General features: G+C 42.7%; 1 protein-coding gene across 1 annotated transcript in view; it reads left to right on the top strand.

The window, feature by feature from the left end:
• LOC124555426 (histidine decarboxylase) overlaps nucleotides 1-21,557 on the top strand; it is a 387,573-nt gene that overhangs the window by 231,659 nt on the left and 134,357 nt on the right. The window contains exon 7 of the mRNA XM_047129330.1: nucleotides 12,683-12,826. Within this exon, the coding sequence (XP_046985286.1) occupies nucleotides 12,683-12,826 (144 nt within the window). The remainder of the gene's footprint in view (nucleotides 1-12,682; nucleotides 12,827-21,557) is intronic.

Below are 21,557 nucleotides of genomic sequence, written 5' to 3'. Positions count from 1 at the left end.
GATTGCGGGGATGCTGGTGTCGGCGTTTTGCCTGCTGTTCCAACATGTCCTACAGGTGATTAATAAAATATTCTGGGCTATTACGCCGTGGTCGAAAGGATTTCACTTTAAAACCCGTCGTTTCGTCCCAGTCTCCGGAGGATATTTTCAAGGGGCATCGTAGCTTTCTCGAATGTCCGATTCGCACCCTCGCTCGCTACTCAGTACTCGCTACTCAAGAGCGAGTCAGTGTGTGAATCGGACATTCAACAAAGTTACGACCCTCCCTGAAAATGTTCTCCGCAGATGGGGATAAAACGTAGGGTTTAAAAGTGAAATCCCTTCGACCACTGCGTAATAGCCCGGAATATTTTATTAATTATGACAAATGATTATGGCGTCCTCTTGGGTAAAATATTCCGGAGGTAAAAAAGTCCCCCTTTCGGATCTCCGGGCGGGGACTACTCAAGAGGACGTCGTTATCAGGAGAAGAAAATTTAAAAAGGGAAATGGATAGGTTAAAGCTAGATATAGTGGGAATTAACATCGAGTATAGATTTAAGTGTCAGGAAGTCGTTTCTGAAAGTATTTGAATGGAGTGTAGCCATGTATGGAAGTGAAACATGGACGATAAATAGTTTGGACAAGAAGAGAATAGAAGCTTTCGAAATGTGGTGCTACAGAAGAATGCTGAAGATTAGATGGGTATATCACATAACTAATGAGGGGGTATTGAATAGGATTGGGGAGAAGAGGAGTTTGTGGCACAACTTGACAATAAGAAGGGACCGGTTGGTAGGACATGTTCTGAGGCATCAAGGGATCACAAATTTAGCAGTGGAGGGCAGCGTGGAGGGTAAAAATTGTAGAGGGCGACCAAGAGATGAATACACTAAACAGATTCAGAAGGATGTAGGTTGCAGTAAGTACTGGGAGATGAAGAAGCTTGCACAGGATAGAGTAGCATGGAGAGCTGCATCAAACCAGTCTCAGGACTGAAGACCACAACAACAACAACAACATGACAATTCCGGCCGTGAAAGTTTACATTTTACAACATGTTCTACAGAGTTTCTGTGGGGTTCAAGTCTGGTGATTTTGCAGGCTAGAAATGTGAGGGAGTGTTCAGAAAACCAGTCACATATTCTTCCTCCCCGATGAACTTTGCTGTTATCGTCTTTAAATGTCTATGTTCGCAATGGTCTCTTGCGAGGTGAACGATTCCAATGTTCATTGCATGCAGTTTTCGTCGGAATGCTCTCTTGCTAACGGGCTGTGATGGACCTTCATTCATTGTCTGCAGCAGTTCCTATCCGGTTTGGATCGATTTTGATGCACAAGGGGTGAAACGGGTCTTTGGTCACTCTCAGTCAGGATATTTTTCTCACCACAATTCTGATATTGTGTTTCATCGCCACGTGTGTTACACCACCGCTTGTAGGTAGTGGAAAAGTCCACCGTGAAACATCAACAAATCCAGCAACTTCACACACCAACTACGATTGGCGCTTTTTGTCTCTCTGTCACGTCCTTACATTTAGCCACGTTTACGTACAATGCCCACTTGAAACATAAACGTCTCACAGATAGCCATTGCTTTATGCTCACCTAGAGGCACTGCGCACGCGCTGGAGCACGTTATTCAGTCGCTTGGCCATCTGCACAGTCTTAATAATTCATCTGTGTGTGCGCAGTGGGGTGATCAATTTTTTTCCGGTGAATTCGTAGTTCCCTTTAATGTTAACCTTTATTGCCCAACATTTTCCAGTAAGTAGTTTCCATACCACATGTGCTACTCTGGAAAGCCTGCGTAATATCCATCTACGTCTGCCATAACCCTTCCACTGAACTCGAAAAGTTTCCCGGCTTCACCCTTTTTCGTCTTTTTTAGATGTAGAAATACAGGGAAGTCAGAGAATGTCAAGTCTGACGTATAGGTTGGATCTGGCAACAGTTCATACTTCATATTCCTACGTTTCCTCATTGACAATGGACTTCTGTGGCAGGGTAAACTGCGCAATATACAGTGAGTTCACTTCTTTTAAATCTAGACATCCTCTCATATGCCTTTTGATCCAGCTTGTCCAGAAGACTTGTATAGAGGGCTCTGAGCACTATATGACTACTGAGGTCATCAGTCCCCTAGAACTTAGAACTACTTAAACCTAACTAACCGTTTCCGAGTTATTTTGCATTAAAGTTAGCCAATCAGATCGTCGCACGCGTAAATTCAAGTTTCAGCTAACGAGTCAAAGCATTCGTTGGGCAACACCGCCCCTGGCAGGCAGCTTGAGTGTGAGCGCCCGACGCCCTGATTGGCCAAATTCCATACTAAATAACTCGGAAACGGAGCAACGTATCGAATTTTTTTCTTAACATTTATCTCTCAGTACAATCTGCCCTACAACATCACGACAAGCATTTCAGAAAATGTCTGAAACGCTTGTCGTGATGATATAGTGAAGATTGTACTGAGACATAAATGTTAAAAAAAAAAGAGATACGTTGCGCCGTTTCCGAGTTATTTAGCATTAAAGTTAGCCAATCAGATCGCCGCACGCGTAAATTCAAGTTTCAGCTAACGAGTCAAAGCATTCGTTGGGCAACACCGCCCCTGGCAGGCAGCTTGAGTGTGAGCGCGCGACGCCCCGATTGGCCAAATTCTATGCTAAATAACTTGGAAACGGAGCAACGTATCGAATTTTTTTCTTAACATTTATGTTTCAGTACAATCTGCCCTACAACATCACGACAAGCATTTCAGACATTTTCTGACCACCCTGTATATATATACAGGGTGTTACAAAAAGGTACGCCCAAACTTTCAGGAAACATTCCTCACACACAAATAAAGAAAAGATGTTATGTGGACATGTGTCCGGAAACGCTTAATTTCCATGTTAGAACTCATTTTAGTTTCGTCAGTATGTTCTTCCACCTACGCTCAATGGAGCACGTTATCATGATTCCATACGGGATACTCTACCTGTGCTGCTAGAACATGTGCCTTTACAAGTACGACACAACATGTGGTTCATGCACGATGGAGCTCCTGCAAATTTCAGTAGAAGTGTTCGTACGCTTCTCAACAACAGATTCTGTGACCGATGGATTGGTAGAGGCGGACCGATTCCATGGCCTCCACGCTCTACTGACCTCAACCCTCTTGACTTTCATTTATGGGGGCATTTGAAAGTTCTTGTCTACGCAACCCCGGTACCAAATGTAGAGACTCTTCGTGCTCGTATTGTGGACGGCTGTGATACAATACGCCATTCTCCAGGGCTGCATCAGCGCATCAGGGATTCCATGCGACGGAGGGTGGATGCATGTATCCTCGCTAACGGAGGACATTTTGAACATTTCCTGTAACAAAGTGTTTGAAGCCACGCTGGTACGTTCTGTTGCTGTGTGTTTCCATTCCATGATTAATGTGATTTGAAGAGAAGTAATAAAATGAACTCTACCATGGAAAGTAAGCGTTTCCGGACACATGTCCACATAACATATTTTCTTTCTTTGTGTGTGAGGAATTTTTCCTGAAAGTTTGGGCGTACCTTTTTGTAACACTATATATATATATATATATATATATATATATATATATATATATATATATATATATATATACGGAACATTTTCTTTCTACATAGTTATCCTCTTGTCTGTTACTTAAAAATAAACAGCATTTATAGCAAAACTGAAACTGTCGTTGTTTAGTTCAGGTTTGATTCAAATGTTGTTGATTTACAATGTGAAACAGAGGTATGTTGAAGTAATAACATAAAAATTCAGATCTAGAAAACACAGATCCCTCAAAAAAGGTAAAATAAAAAAAAATTCAAAACAAAAGCATATCAAACAGTATGTTGTAGAGCTTACATAAATATATTTCTGTTATTGCACTTATCATTTATAACAGGAATTTCTCGCCTTTGATCATGATGAAGAACATTCTGTTGAGTACTAAATAACAACAGTAATTATGTAGATTTTGCTGTATTTCTACATGTAAGCTGCACTTGCATCAAAAGTAGTTGTTTTGATTACATAAACGCGCAGAAGTTATGTCTGTAGCTAATTTTTTTCTACTTATAAAATGCAATTAAATTTTGTAAATATATAAAGTACACAACGGACAAGCACTGAATGATACATGGTTCTAATTACGCGCAAAATAAAGACACAAACAAAACGCAAAGAGACGTTTTCGGCTGCCGGTTCCTCTGTCACACATTCATTTATGTTTCTTTTCCCATCAATGGTACCAACACTACCGGTAATCCTAGCATTTACTATGTTATTTACGTACTGTACCGCCAGCCCCAGTGGCCGAGCGGTTCTAGGCGCTTCAGTCTAGAACCGCGAGACCGCTACGGTCGCAGGTTTGAATCCTGCCTCGGGCATGGATGTGTGTGATGTCCTTAGGTTAGTTAGGTTTAAATAGATCTAAGTTCAAGGGGACTGATGACCTCAGATGTTAAGTCCCATAGTGCTCAGAGCCAGATACTGTACCAAAACTACCGAACTGTAGTTTTGGTAGAGCGCAACTCTAGTTCTTCGGAAAAAATGAACAGGGCCTTTTTGGAGGAAACTGAATGTAGTTACATTTTGTACTGAGATACGTTTTCGCTAAAGCGCGTAGCTTTCAAATTATTCAAGAAAAATGTACAAAAATGACCTTCAAATCCATTTTTCTTGAAAAAGTAGAAAACCGTGGCTTCCAGCGAAAACGTATCCCAGTACAAAATTTAACTGCAATACAACACATACAAAAATAACCTGTTCATTTTTCCTGTCGTACTAATAGTTTGCGTGTAGCGAGCGAAAGAATATGAAAATCTTGCGTTTGGTTTTTGAATGCATTGTGGGCTGCATAAAGCTCATACGTAGGGACAACTGAATCAGCCTGTATATAAATGACTTAGCAGATAATGCAGGAAGATCCGTGAGGCTTTTCGCGGATGATGGTTTGTATACAGAGAAGAAGCAACTCTAGAAAATTGTAGAGATGTGCAGGAAGACCCTCGGAGGATCGACACTTGCTTCAGCGAATGGAAATTAGCACTCATCGTAAACAAATGTAACGTGCTGTGAATACCTAGACAGAAATACCCTTTACTGGATGATTAAACTATTGCAGAACAATCACTGGAAGCAGATACTCCATAAAATATCTAGGAGTATGGGCACAGAGCAATGTGAAGGCGAACGAACACACAAAATTAATCGCGAGTGAAGCAGATGCCAGACTGAGATTCATTGGCAGAATCCTCGGGAAATGTAGTCCATAGTAAGTAGCTTACAAAACCATCGTTCGATCAATACTTGAATAATGGTCGTCAGTATGTGATCCGCATCAGATAGGACTCATAGATGAAATAGAGAAGATCCAAAGAAGAGCAGCAGGTTTTGTTACTGGTTTATTTAATAAGTACGAAAGCCTCATAGAGATAATAAAACAGCTCCAGTGGCAAACGCTGCAAGAGAGGCGTTCTGCATCACCGTGTGGTTTATCGTTGAAGCTCCGAGAGCGTACTTTCCTAGAAGAGTCAACAAATATACTGCGTCCTCGTACCTACATCTCACGGAAAGACCATGAATATAAAATTAGCGAGATTCGAGCCCACATGGTTGCTTACCAGCAATCGTTCCTCCCGTGAACTATTCGCGACTGGAACAGGACAGGGGGCAAGTAGCAATAGTAGACGAAGTACCCTCCGCCACAAACAGCAAGGTGACTTGCGGAGTATAGACGTAAATGCAAAGCTTTTGATTAGTTCATTGCGGAAAACATTTTAATAGTTAATTATTCCTTCAAAAGGTATCGTAAACTTTTTATAATACCACCTATGTCGCACATCTTTATTCGCCGATCGTCCAACACCGTGCTGTGTGTGCACTTTTTCTATGGTTTGCGCTGTTTTATTAATTTTGGGGCATTGCTCATCTGGTTCATTGCCATGGAAAATACGTCCGCATGGAATACAGCTACTCATTTCGTAATTATGGAGTATACTACTGCTAAGTTGTCGTCAACTACGACTGAATTTCAGTAGGAAATTAACCATCGAAAACAAAGAATACAAGACCACTCTGTTCAGATTTATCCATTTGAATGAAATATACAAAACGTGACTATTTTCGAAAGCTTTATTGACAAAATAATTACGTGCATCAAATGTACAATAGATTCAGATAACTGCATAACACGTACCAAAGTAACAGAAAGCTGAATTTCATTCATGTCAGACCTTCCCCGTGCGAGACAGCGATCTTGTCACCATGTTCTGTTATCTTTCAATTACTTTTTGTCACAGTACTTTCAAGAAATGCATTGTCACTCTACAGTAGCTTGTTGTAAATCATTAACTGACATCTATTATTTTGCCATTGAGTTGCCAAGTTCACTGAGCTATCGCATTTCGATGGATGTGGAGTGATGTTCTAAGGCTATTTTTCCCAGTTCTGACTAAAATAATTAATTCTGATCTGTGGTAAAATGATGCAAGTGTTTAAAAAACATTTCATAAAATACAATTATTCGCACACTGTGGCAACATTTATGAGATCAGAACTACATAAACAAGGCGTAGATGAACTGAAAGAACTCACTGGTAAAAGAAATTACAGTAAGCAAGTTTTATGCAAATGAATCTACAAAAACTGTCGTTTGATGTGGGAGAAAGGAAATATTGGAAGCATTGTTCCTCGGTGATACCAAACTTAGCGCTCGAACATTAAGTGAAGTATCGGCAAATTATTACTCTCCAAATCAAACGTTCCTGCACAGATTAATTAGGTGCTCTCCCGAAAACGATCTTTGTAGTTTTGCAGAGATACTACAACTTAAAAGGTTTCGAAACGATGATCGCAAAGTATATACTATCCTGGAATACAGTATAATCAGAAAGGAACACATACCTGATATTAACGTCAGAGTGACATATGCGAAATGCTAATTGTCCTAACCAATTGACGTTCATACCAGGAGCTTCAATTGTACTCGTGCAAGGGTGCACGCAGTGATAGTCATCATCGCATGTAGCAGTTTGGTGGTTTGTAGTAAGTTCCTGTGGGACCAAACTGCTGAGGTCATCGGTCGCTAAGCTTACACACTAGTTAATCTAACTTAAACTAATTTACTCTAAGGACGACACACACACCCATGCCCGAGGGAGGACTCGAACCTCTGACGGGGGGAGCCTCGCGGATCGTGACAAGACGCCTCAGACTGCGCGGCTACGCCACGCGGCCCCATTTGTGAATATAACAACTCATTCATGAAAGAATGTGATGTCTTGGTGGAATTGTCTTTTGGATTTATACCACTAGGAAATCATTTAGAGCATGGGGATGCAGCTGCTGTGACTTAGCCTCTGTTGTACCTTTTCCCTATACGATCTGCTGTCAGAGATTTGACGTAAGTGAAGTGCAAAATGATCAAAAGTAATTTTTTTTTAAATTAATGATCACGACTGCAGATCCACAACTCTAATAAACGTTACCTGGTTGTAATGATTTACAATTTGGCCATCTAAGCCGGCCGGAGTGGCCGTGCGGTTCTAGGCGCTGCAGTCTGGAGCCGAGCGACCGCTACGGTCGCAGGTTCGAATCCTGCCTCGGACATAGATGTGTGTGATGTCCTTAGGTTGGTTAGGTTTAATTAGTTCTAAGTTCTAGGCGACTGATGACCTCAGAAGTTAAGTCGCATAGTGCTCAGAGCCATTTGAACCATTTTTGGCCATCTAATTTCTGTATACGCTACGTACAACGAATAAAAACAATATACATACCTTTACTTATTGTTGTTAACTTACGAGAAGTGTGCTATTCTGTACGCTGAGCAGAGCTGCATTTACGCGCAGATCATCTAGGTAGCCACCTAAGGTGCCACATTACATAGAGGCTCGCAACATAAAAATTTAAAATACAAAATACACTGACTGGCGAAGAAAGTGAAGCACCCAGAAGGCGAGTAGGAAACGCAATGGAACTTCGTGGGTTGACAGGGTAAGGGCTGTTATTTCAATGATTATAGTAGTAAGTCAAATCGGTAAATAACTTAACAGTACGAGCCCACGTATCAGCATGACGTTGCACGCCTTCTGGCCTGGATGCGTGCACCGATTCGATTAGGAAGGGTGTCGTAAATCCATCGTATCCTCTCCTGTAGCATGCTGGTCCAAAGCTGTTGCAAATAGTCTCTTCTAACCTGGATACCAATGCTAGGATGGAACTGACTTCGAGCTAGTCCCATACATGTTGTACCAAGGGCAGATCTAGCGATCTTTCAGGAGGCAAAAGTACCCCAGCTTCACATAAACAGTTCATGGGTGGGAGAGCATTTTCTCCCCTGAAAAATAGTATCGTGATGCTGTCGCATGAGATTTAACACACGAGGACGCAGGATGTTGAGCCATCAGAGTTCCTCAGTTGCTACCAGCCATGATCTGAAGTCATACCTGATGGCTCGTCACTCCATGACGCTAGGAGTTACACCGCTGTGCATCACCAAAATGGTTGACGAAGTGGACAGCACTCCAGGTTGTCTTCATACTCGCCAACGATGGGCGTCAGGTGTGGTGCTGAACCGTGATTCATTCCAGAACGCAATGCGACACCATTCATCACCACGACACCACTCCAAACGCAGCCAATTTTTATGTTGTGTTAACGGTTTGGAACGATAACTCCCTAGTCCGGCCGCTGCTAGTCTCCGACCAATAGCGTGGGATGACACAGAATGTTGCAGGGAGTCCATTACTTATTCTCGGACGTGCTCTGTGCACAGTACGGTTCCCATGTGGTGGTCCGACGTTGTGGTTTGGACTAGTATGCCTGCCCCCAGGTTCCCATGCAATCACACATCAGGGCACTGTCACATCCGACCGCCCCGAAAACACGATTCGACCATTCGGCCAAATCGAGACCCACAATGAGGCAGCTTTCAAATTTTGTCAGGTGTTGATAACGCTTTCTCACACGAGTACGCGGCATCTTTGTGTCGTTCACAGTAATCACTCAATATCTTATTCTGTTCACGCACCATATATACCCAACGACGCCTTGTAATAACGTTAATGCAATGTGTTCTACCTGTCATTGATAACTGCTGCTCTGATGATTTACATACCCACCTATGGTGTTTAGGCTTAGCTGTACATTGACATTCGTCCATAGCTTGTGGGTGCTTCACGTTTTTTGTCAGAAAGTGTATCTTTATTTTAAAACTGTGGTGCGGGAGCTCTTACTGCCACACAAGATGTCGACATGACTATTTTGTATGAGCTTGTTCAGCTGTAGTTTTCAACGGGAAACTGATGAAATTTGAGCCAACATTCAAATCTCTCACCCCTTGCTCCCTAACATCCAGTGCCCAGAGGCGCCCGTTTAGACGCGCGACGCTTTAGTTGGTAAAATCACTGAAACTTTTGAAATTTTGACAGTTTGGAGCGACTTCGATTTCGTAGAAAGCCCATTTCTTCCATACCTCATATCACCCAAACTAGGACCCGTAAATACAGTATTTTTACTTCCTGTCACGAGACGCATGTACTGCTTTTGAAGCGGGGGAAGCCCAAACTTTCATATACCTTAACTGGCTAACGAGACATAGAGGGAAACGTATGAGACGTATTCAGATCTAAAGCGTCTGACAGATAGCATACTGACTCGTGACGTCGTAGCATGGTCAAGCGACTATCATGACCGTTATAACGGAAAATTCTACTTCGGTTAGTATTGAAAGTGATGTTTTAAGACCCACAAACCATGAAGATATCATATGTACCTTCATTAATATAAATTATAAGAGGTATCCAATTGACCATTAAGAGTTAATGTTATCCATTTATGTTTCTACAGGAAAAATTAGTAGCATTCAACCGTAATTTTCGCCCCACACAAAACTCAACAACGAATTTCGAGAGACAATGCTCTCATCATCAAGTTGTAGACAAGTGTAATGTGCTGCGAATACAAAGAAAGAAAGATCCTTTATCATTTAGCTACAGTGTAGCAGGTCAGCAACTAGAAGCAGTTAATTCCATTAATTATCTGGGAGTCGGCATTAGGAGTGATTTAAAATGGAATGACCATATAAAATTAATCTCGGTAAAGCAGATGCCAGACTGAAATTCATTGGAAGAATTCTAAGGAACTGCAGTCCGAAAACAAAGGAAGTAGGTTGCAGTACACTTGTACGCCCACTGCTTGAATACTGCTCACCGGTGTGGGATCCGTACCAGATAGGGTTGATAGAAGAGATAGAGAAGATCCAACTGTGAGCAGCGCGCACGTTACACGATCATTTAGTAATCGCAAAAGCGTTACGGAGATGATAGATAAACTCCAGTGGAAGACTTTGCAAGAGAGACGCTCAGTAGCTCGGTACGGACTTTTGTTGAAGTTTCGAGAACATACCTTCAGCGAGGAGTCAAGCAGTATATTGCTCCCTCCTACGTATATCTCGCGAAGGACCGTGAGGATAAAATCAGAGAGATTAGAGCCCACACAGAGGCATACCAACAATCTTTCTTTCCACGAACAATACGAGACTGGAATAGAAGGGAGAACCGATAGAGGTGCTCAAGGTACCCTCCGTCACATACCGTCAGATGGACTATAGGTCCTCATCTTACGTTAAAATCGAAGACTTCAGTCAGTGGCAGTCTCGTCTCGCAACCCATACTGCACCAGGCCGCTTTGTGTTCATCTATCTTGGGCCCCAAGAGTGTGAAGTTGACGCTTATGCAGAGCTCCGGGGTCAGTTGTGAACAGACACGTCCAAGGTATTACTGCTTAGGCGTAGCTAGTGACTCAACCATAATGGTGTTCTACTGGTCGCCTGCATTCTCCTCATTTCAGTCTATGGTCGGTAGCTTCTAGCTATTTCGTCAAAGAGGCAATGCAGATTTATAATTACGTATCTGCCTTAAAATAATTCTACAAAGGCGTTAAGAAATCTGATTCCGTTGTTATTACCTTGCGGATTCAGAATATTGCCATGTTTTTCATGAATGGCGATCTCCAGTTCTTCCAGCAAGTCGAGTTCCCTCTCTTGCTTTTCTATGTGCAAGATTTCCAAGTCTTCATTTATTCCCTTAAGGGGATTACCTGTTTCATAAACATGATTCCCAACAGCTGATTTGTCATAATTACCCAGCCTGAATGCATATTTATGTTTGTTGTCTGTCCAATAGACTATGAATCACACGATGCGCAACTAATTTTATAAACTATCGATCTTTCTAACTTATTTATCTTTTTACCGGCGCCATGTATCAAGTTATACGTCACTAGCCTATTTGTTGGTTGGTTGGTTGGTTGGTTTTGGGGAAGGAGACCAGACAGCGAGGTCATCGGTCTCATCGGAGTACGGGAGGATGGGGAAGGAAGTCGGCCGTGCCCTTTCAAAGGAACCATCCCGGCATTTGCCTGGAGCGATTTAGGGAAATCACGGAAAACCTAAATCGGGATGGACGGACGCGGGATTGAACCGTCGTCCTCCCGAATGCGAGTCCAGTGTCTAACCACTTAGCCTATTTGTCTGGAACGCTATTTTAATATCACGTAGTTTAAAAATGGTTGGTTGTTTGGTTGATTTGGGGGAGGGGACCATACAGCGAGGTCATCGGTCCCATCGGCTTAGTAAAGGATGGGGAAGGAAGTCGGCAGTGCCCTTTCAAGTGAACCATCCCGGCATTTGCCGGAATCGATTTAGGGAAATCACGGAAAACCTAAATCAGGATAGCCGGACGCGGGTTTGAACTGTCGTCCTCCCTAATCGAGTCCAGTGTGCTAACCACTGCGTCACCTCGCTCGGTGTTTAAAAATGTTCGCGAGGTTTTGCGAGACAGTTCCATAATACCACATTGTGAACCTTTTCATTTTTTCACGTTAGATTTAGTCTTTCTGTTCTTATTACTTTTTGTGAACGCTACAGTTGCGTTGGTAGACGTTTTAGCGTTGTAGCTCCATGAGCCAGCTATTAAGTTGTCTTAAAACTTTCGTTTTAAGGCCGATTGTTTTTAAAAGTATTGTATTTGAATTAAATATTTAGCAAATATTTACTTTCTTATCTTGCATTTTACTTGTAAACTTGTTTGCTTATAGTTACGATATGTTATTACTAAAACTAAAATACTGATTTTTGTGTAGATATTAATCTCAACTATAGGTTTTTTTTTTTAAATATAGTTGTTCATAGAGATCTTAATGAATCACATTGAATACCTGAATGATTTCAGTCCTTCTCGTTTTTTAATCTCATAATTTCATTAAATCATAAATTTTAGAGTTAAATTGTGTCCTGTTAAATAATAAACGTTAAACGCTGGATATCAAGCTTTTAAATAGGGAACAGCTCTAAAATGCTGATCTGTTATCGCAAAATTTCCCATCGTCGAGCCCACGCCACAGGTTTGGCCTGGGGGTCTCTAGATCCTTCATATGACCCTGATGCTGAGTAAGATTCGTTCGCTGGTTTTACGTATTTGTATAGGCTGAATGTTTGCCATTATTTTAAGTTAAACTTTACATGTGGAGATGATAATTGTTATAAATTTTCAACTATTTCTCACAGTTCAACTTGCTCCTTTGCAACTCATCCACCCATAACGAGTGTAACTGTGCAGAAAATGCCATAAATAATATAAAGTAAGCGGTGGATGTGTGAAGAAGTGATGTGTGGTGGTTGCAGGCGCATTCGTCTGTGGAGAAGGCGGGGCTCATCGGTCTGGTCCAGATGCGCTTCGTGCCGAGCGACAGCGAACTCAGCCTGCGCGGGGACCGCCTGCGCGAAGCCGTGCGCCGCGACCGCGCCAAGGGACTCATTCCCTTCTACGTGAGTACTCATTCTAACGTAAAAAGCTTATTTTTATCTGCTCCTTCAGCAGAATGTTTCAGACTACAGAGAGAAGTGAGTCGTCAATGTTAGGTATGAACAGTTTTAGTGCTTGGGCCGGATTTCAGGACGCAGCAGACGCTGGCAGAATGTTGTTACCCGCAGCTTTATTCGTAAATTTCATCCGTCGTCCAGTCTATCAGTTGTAACACTTTGGGCATAAGGAACTACCTCTGGGTCTTTAGCCCAAAGAATTTGACGCCATTTTTGTAGCGACAGCTGTTGCGGCGGAAGCATCAAACCAGTTTATTGCTTTCGGAAGCTAGGTTTCTGTATATAGCCAAACCAAGGCTCCGCGTTCTGGGCCATCGGGACCGACCGACGGCCGTGTATCCCTCTGCCAATGGCGTCATAAAGGTGCGGTACAGATGGTCATCTGGTTCCGAGGCTGAGTGCATACCAGACCAGCCCTCCCGCCAAGGAAAAATTCCTAGCAATATCGGGAGTCGAAGCCGGTTCCACTGCATAGCAGGCAAACACGCGGACCACTGACATACCGAAGTGGAATTTCTCAATACAGAGTGTTAAATACGGAAGAATTCCATACTTCGAGATGTGGTAGTATGGACCAAAACAAGACAAAAATGTCCATTAGACGTGGAGTCTAAAATGCATCCCTCAAGGGCTATGAGCACTTGTTCATCGTCGCTACTGGGAAACACACTATATTACTCGAAGCTATTTGCTATTAAGAACGACCTACAGAACGCAGTAAACAAATGAGTAACCCAATGAGAACATATTATTCCGTTACTGTGAAACAGCAGAGCCTCTAACATAATCCGCTTGCTATTAAATACGATCTGCCCTTGTGAGCCATCGCTAGGGGAGGGGCTCAATATGGTGTCCATTCATACTAAGGCATCCTTCTGCCAGACGTCTTAGGAGAACCACGCACTCTCTGAAAAACTCCGTCTTTGTCATGGATGCGCTGGCAGGCATTAATGAAGCGTTCCTCTAAAGTTCGTACGTCACCAATGGGGCTTGCATACACCAAAGATTTCGCGTGTTTCCGCATCGAAAAATCGAAGGAATTATGATCGGCCGGGTTCCCGGGTTCGATTCCCGGCGGGGTCAGGGATTTTCTCTGCCTCGTGATGACTGGGTGTTGTGTGATGTCCTTAGGTTAGTTAGGTTTAAGTAGTTCTAAGTTCTAGGCGACTGATGACTATAGATGTTAAGTCCCATAGTACTCAGAGCCATTTGAACCATTATGATCGGGAAAATGAACTGGACAACAAACTGGACCTTCCCGACCAATCCATTACGAATTAAATGTTTGTGTGAAGTGTTCTCGGACATTTCGGAGAAAATGGGCTGGTTCAACACTATGCATGGAACACATCTCTAACAGTTGTGTACTGCATGCTGTATCCATGGAGAATAATACACGACTGTGTCCTCAATTGTTTTATTGTCACTCATAATAGCAAAGAGCTTGGGGTAGAGGAGATGCGTTTCACAGTAGCGAAGATGAACAAGTACTCATAGCTCCTACGGTATGTACACTGAAGAGCCAAAGAAACTGGTACACCTACCTAACATCGTGTAGGGCCCCCGCGAGCACGCAGAAGTGCCGCAACACGGCGTGGCATGAATTCGACTAATGTCTTAAGTAGTGCTGGAGGGAAATAACACCACGAATCCTGCAGGGCTGTCCATATATGGGTAAGAATACGAGAGAGAGGAGATCTCTTCTGAACAGCACGTTGCCAGGCATCCCAGATATGCTCAATAACGTTCATGTCTGGGAAATTTGGTGGCCAGCGAAAGTGTTTAAACTCAGAATAATCTTCCTGGAGACACTCTGTAGCAATTCTGGAGGTGTAGGGTGTCGCATTGTCCTGCTGGAATTTTCCGTGTCCGTCGGAATGCACAATGGACGTGAATGGATGCAGGTGATCAGACAGGATCTTACGTATGTGACACTTGTCAGAGTCGTATGTAGACGGATGAGGGGTCTCATATCACTGCAACTGCACACGCCCCACTCCATTACAGACCCTTCACCAGCTTGAACAGTCCCCTCCTGATATGCAGTGTCCATGTATGCATGAGGTTGTCTCCATATCCGTAGACGTCCATCCACTCGAAACAATTTGAAACGAGAGTCGTCCGACCAGGCAACATGTTTCCAGGCATCAGCAGTCCAGTGTCGGTGTTGACAGCTCCAGGCGAGATGTAAAGCTTTGTGTCGTGCAGTTATCAAGGGTACACGAGTGGGCCTTCGGCTTCGAATGCCTATAGCGATGATGTTTGGTTGAATTGTTCACACGCAGCCGGCCGCGGTGGTCTAGCGGTTCTAGGCGCTCAGTCCGGAACCGCGGGACTGCTACGGTCGCAGGTTAGAATTCTGCCTCGTGCTTGGATGTGTGTGATGTCCTTAGGTTAGTTAGGTTTAAGTAGTTCTAAGTTCTAGGGGACTGATGACCTCAGATGTTAAGTCCCATAGTGCTCAGAGCCAATTGAACCATTTTTGTTCGCACGCTGACACTTGTTGATGGCCGAGCATTGAAATCTGCAGCAATTTGTGGAAGGGTTGTATTTCTGTCATGTTGAACGATTCTCTTCAGTCGTCGTTGTTCCCGTTCTTGGAGGATCTTCTTCCGGTCACAGTGATGTCGGAGATTTGATTTTTTTCCGGATTCCCAATATTCGTGGTACACTCGTGAAATGGTCGTACGGAAAAATCCCCACTTCATCGCTCCCTCCACGATGCTGTGTCCCATCGCTCGTGCGCCGACTATATTACCACGTTCAAACTCATTTAAATCTTGAAACCCGCCATTGTAGCAGTAGTAACCGATCTAACAACTGCGCCAGACACTTATTGTCTTATTTAGGGGCCGGCCAAAGTGGCCGTGCGGTTAAAGGCGCTGCAGTCTGGAACCGCAAGACCGCTACGGTCGCAGGTTCGAATCCTGCCTCGGGCATGGATGTTTGTGATGTCCTTAGGTTAGTTAGGTTTAACTAGTTCTAAGTTCTAGGGGACTAATGACCTCAGCAGTTGAGTCCCATAGTGCTCAGAGCCAGAGAGTCTTATTTAGGGGCTGCCGACCGCAGCGCCCTATTCTGCCTGTTTACATATCTCTACATTTGAATTCGCATGCCTATGCCAGTTTCTTTTGCTCTTCAGTACGGGAAAATCCCCACTTCACTGCTACCTCGGTGGTGCTGTGTTCCATCTCTCGTGCGCCGACTGTAACACCACGTTCAAATTCACTTAAATGTTGATAACCTGCCACTGTAGTAGCAGTAACCGATCTGACAACTGTGGCAGACACTTGTTGTCTTATATAGGCATTGCCGACCGCAACACCGTATTCAGTCTGTTTACATATCTCTATATTTGAATAGGCATACCCATACCAGTTTCTTTGACGCTTTGATGTACTATACAGCCCACGTTTACTGCATATTTTTATTTTATTTGGGGTTTATATTGTCTGCCTCCGTATCTGATTGCAGGAGGCACGGTAGCTCAGCGAGTTCGGTCAGGAGAGTCACTACACTCCGTAATTAAAAATAACAGCCAATTGTAGTTCTCATCGAAAGAATTTGAAAGATCTCAGGCGACATACGCAAAGAACGGCTAGGGACATAACAACGAAGAAACAAATCAAAAGAAAGTAGACAAGAAGAAAGGGGGAGAATGCCATGCGGGGATCTGGGTTCGATTCCCGGTACTGCCAGATATTTGTACTTGATAAGAGGCTTTGAACGGGGTGCATTCAGCGTCAGCCGTTTGAAGAACCTCTCAAAATATAGATTGTTCAAACACCCTGTATAAGTTATGCAGCAGTCTATATACGGAAGCTGGCGACTTTAAATGTACTGTTTTTTTTGCTTATTTTCTCGGTAGTTCTCAGACACGAAGCTGTTCACCTCTGTCTTACTTACTATCTTTTGTAACTTCCTCTGAACTAAAGATTCTAACTATTCTACAGGTTTGACTCTAGCCGTCTGTGACCATACAACCCTCCTATTCAGCTATTAAAGTACATTAAGGAAGATAGGCACTTAGATTCGGTGCGCTGGATTTTCTGTGCTGGACAGGGCGGATACTGCGAGTTGCTAGTGGTGCCGGCCGCTTGCAGGTCGGAGACACCGCCGATTCTCGGAAATAACCAACTTGAGCGCCAGAACTCTGGTACAGGCAAGTTTCCGAGAGCACCCGAAGACTCCCTACAGTCCTCCCGTGAAGTGGCTACTAACGAACACTGCGCGCCAAGCGCAGATTCAGAAAATCACAGAAAATAGATAATTAGAGTAATACAACAATGATAAAAACTGACAATTTTAGAAGAGTGAATAGTAGCTTACGGTAGAAGGACGTCTGACTGAGATAAGAAATAAGAATTTAATATAAACAAATATTAAATTGTGATAAAAAATGTAGGCAGAGTTTGGAGGATGACCGCACTGTGACACACTGTAGCTTTTTAAGGAATGCGAAACTAGCAGAACGTGGCATGTGTCCAGGAGTCTGTCACTTCCCAGAGAGACATGCTAAAGTTCACCTCCAGCAGAGGCTTGGTGGTTTTGACTCCTCATGTATGCTTAGTGGATTGAGGAAAGCGTAATGATATGTCGTCATGGTACTCCGAAAAGGCGTTGATACCAGCAAGATTTAAGGTAAATTAAAATTGTGACGTTTTTGTAGACAGACTTTGAGTCGTATGTTAATACCAGCCACGTGCTGACATTTGCGATGCTACGCTAATGCTTTACTAAGGGCATTAGTAACGTAAGTGTAATAAAATGTAACGTATTTAATCACATATTTTAGTGAAGTGCTCAAACTCCTACACGACTTTTAATGAAAGTGTCATATTTTCAGCCAACTTCCTCTCGTTGCATTCCGGGGCCAACTTAGACATAAACAGACATACTAATGCTTTTCACATCCAGTTCACGGACGTTTAGACTTTGCAGGAGGGAAAAGTGTTTTTTCTTCATGCTGAAATGTCTTAAACCGAACATAATTTTTCTCTTAGCAGCGGGCAGGTGTAATTGTAGCCCCTGAGTGGCCACCAGGTGGACAAAGTGTTATTTGTCGAGACTCCAAGCTGCGGCCACTCAATGGCTACAAAGACGAACTTACGTGGTCGATATTTAACTTAAGTAATTTTATACCTAGAACTTATTTGTGAGTTATCAGTGGCTGAAATCAACTCAATTACGAGCGGAGATTTTAAATGTTGGAAAATATAATTTGATCTTTCAAGTCTAGAAATAATTTGAGTAGGCATTGATATAACTAAATTAACATCGCCACTAAATCAGTTTATCTGTTCATTTCAGAGGCAAGAGTTGTTGCCAAAGAAACTACTCTAAATTTATTCAGAGGAATTCATAATTCACAGGTTATGCATTAGGTACCTCCAGTGGTGTGTTACATTTGGATTTGTAAAAGTACCGTAGGCTGTACGGTCTAAAGCACTGCTTTCCGAGCGGATTGGTGACGAGGTTCGGTGTGCCGGCCAGTCTGTGGATGGTTTGTAAGGCGGTTTTCCATCTGCCTCGGCGAATGCGGGCTGGTTCCCCTTTTCCGCCTCAATTACACTATGTCGGCGATTGCTGCACAAACACTGTCTCCACGTATGCGTACACCATAATTACTCTACCACGCAAACATTTGGGGTTTCAATCGTCTGGTGTGAGCCGTTCCCGGGGGTGGGGGTGGAGGTGTGGGGGGAGGGGGGGTCCACTGGGGGCCGAACCGCACAATAACCCTGGGTTCGGTGTGGGGTGGCAGAGGGGTGAGTGGATTGCTGTAGCCTGTTGTGGGGTTGTGAACCACTGAGGTCTATGGCGGGGACGAAGGCTCTCCGTCGTTTCTAGGTCCCCAGTTCAATACAATACCGTAGGCTACCATAGAATATCATAAGTGAGCATAAGCTGCGATAGTTTTCCTAGTAGCCTTGGTGAGTTAAGGGCGTATCCGCATTACCTGTGCGTTAGGTGTGTTGCACGCCTATCGGGCGCTACCTCTTATCGATCACTTTGTTTACGTGTGCGATTCGTGTCTTACTGGAGTCCCCTAGAAAGCGATGAACTGTCTAGAAATTGAGAGAGGGTATACAAATGACCTCACAACTCTTAACTACAGAGTTATCCTCCGGTCTGTTACTTAAAAATAAACAGTATTTAGAGCAAAATTGAAATTGTAAATGTTTAATGCAGATTTTATTAGAAAATTGTGGTATGTGACGTGAAACAGAGGCATGCTGTAGTGATATAAATTTTTTAAAAAAAATCTGATTTATCATATAGCGCTGGAAAACGCAATTTCCTCAGAAAAAAGTGAAATTTAAAAAACATCAAAACCAAAAAATATATCAAATATCGCTTCAATACATCGTAGAACTTATTTGTACATGTTTCTGTTATTTATAAATAGATTTCTCATTTATCATTAATAACAGGAAAGTCTTGCCTTTGATCATGACGAAGTACGTTCTATTGAGTACAAAACAACAACAATAGTTATGTAGAGGTTGTATGTTTGCGCATGTAAACTTTACTGCTGTCAGAAGTAATTCCTTTGGTTACACAAAAGCGCAGAATCTACGCTATTCACTAACTGTCGTTAATAGTGAAATGCAGTTGACATTCTTAAGGATATAAAATACTCAATGGACTAACACTGAATGTTATGCAGTTCTAAGTATGTGGAAAATAAACAACCAAATAAACAAATAGAAGTCGTCAGCTCCCACTTCCTTATTTGCTTTTCTTTCCGTGCTAATGATACCAATATTATCAGTAAACCTACCATTTATTGCGTCATTTATGTACTGTACCAAAACTACCAAACCGTAGTTTTGGGTGGAGAATAACTCTATTTACATAACAAATTAAGTACAAAATGTCCTGTTTTTTATCCTACTGCAGTTGCAAAGTTTACGAGGGTATAGTAATCTAGGATTAACTAGATTTGATCCGTAAGAGTCCTGATTCTGCTGTGATAAGATGCCTTGTAGGAGCTGAGTAAATACAGGGTGGCCAAAATAAAATTGGCCTGGAAAATATTTATAGCGTGACACAGAATTGACCTTTTTTAATGAACAGGAGAACTGCCGATCACAGAAAATGCTGCAAACCCTGATATGAATCAATCGGTTGCTGTCGTATGGCTGAGCATACGCATTTCCCGCATGCCCTGTCCCTAGTACTTTGCTGTGTTATAACGTTTGAGTGAGTGAGAAAAGCAGACGTGTTCAGCAAGCAGTTGAATGCAACACGAAATAGAGTTGTCGATAAAACAGCGCGTGTTCATTGTCGAGTGAAATGCGAAACACAGTTGGTGTGCAGAATGTTTGCGCAAGATTTTAAAACTGGAAGTGTTTTGACAAAACCTCCAGCAAAGCCTGCAATGCAAAACGTAGTGGCAAAATGGCACAAAACGGGCTCCGTAGCAAATGAAAACGGTAACTATCCGAGAAGGGTTCGGACATCAGAAGACATTGCACTAGTCTTATTGTAAATATTTTCTGGGCCAGTTTTATTTCGCCCACACTGTATATTCATGGATCAGCCAGAACATAACGACCATTTATACCACATAAGTATAAGAGACCCCAAGACTGGCTAGGTTTCACGGAAGCTCGAAATTTAGTGCGGACGTCAATGCGAGATGCTTTTAATAGTTTCCTCAATGAGATATTGTCTCAAAATATGGTAGAAACCCAAAGAGATTCTGGTCGTATGTAAAGTACACCAGTGGCAAAAAACAGTCAATACCGTCACTGTGCGATAGCGATGGAAATGTTACTGATGATGGTGCCACTAAAGCGAAATTACTAAATACAGTTTTCCGTAATTCCTTCACGAAAGAAGACGAAGTAAATATTCCAGAATTCGAATCCAGAACAGCTGTTAACATGAGTAACATAAAAGTAGATATGTTAGGTGTTCCGAAACAATTCAGATTACTTAAGAAAGGCAAGTCTTCCGGTCCAGATGGTACACCAATCAGGTTCCTCTCAGAGTATGTAGACACAATAGCGCCTTTCTTAGCAATCATATACAACCTCTCTCTTGACGAAAGGTCTGTTCCTAAAGAGTGGAAAGTAGCACAGGTCACACCAATATTCAAGAAAGGAAATAGGAGTAACCCATTGAATTACAGACCCATATCACTGACCTCAATTTGCAGTAGGATTTTGGAGCATATACTGCACTCGAACATTATGAATCACCTTGAAGAAAATAACCAACACAGATTCAGAAAATATCGTTCTTGAGCAACACAGCTAGTTCTTTATTCCCATGAAGTAATGAGTGCTGTCGACATGGGATCTCAGATCGATTCCATATTCCTAGATTTCCAGAAGGCTTTTGATAGCGTTCCTCACAAGCGACTATTATCAAATTGCGTGCATATGGAGTATCGTCTGAGGTGTGTTGCTGGTTTCGTGATTTCCTGTCAGAGAGGTCACAGTACGTAGTGACAGACGGTAAATCATCGAGTAGAACAGAAGTGATATCTGGCGTTCCGCAAGGTAGTGTCATAGGCCCTCTGCTGTTCCTGCAGATGACGCTGTAATGTACCATCCAGTAAAATCATCATTTGATCAATTCCAATTACAAAGTGATCTGGAGAGAATTTCTGTATGGTGCGAAAAGTGGCAACTGGCACTAAACAAAGAAAAATGCGAGGTCATCC

Source organism: Schistocerca americana, chromosome X (assembly GCF_021461395.2).
Source record: "Schistocerca americana isolate TAMUIC-IGC-003095 chromosome X, iqSchAmer2.1, whole genome shotgun sequence".
Lineage (NCBI taxonomy): Eukaryota > Metazoa > Arthropoda > Insecta > Orthoptera > Acrididae > Schistocerca > Schistocerca americana.
This window is presented reverse-complemented; position numbering and strand designations above follow the sequence as displayed.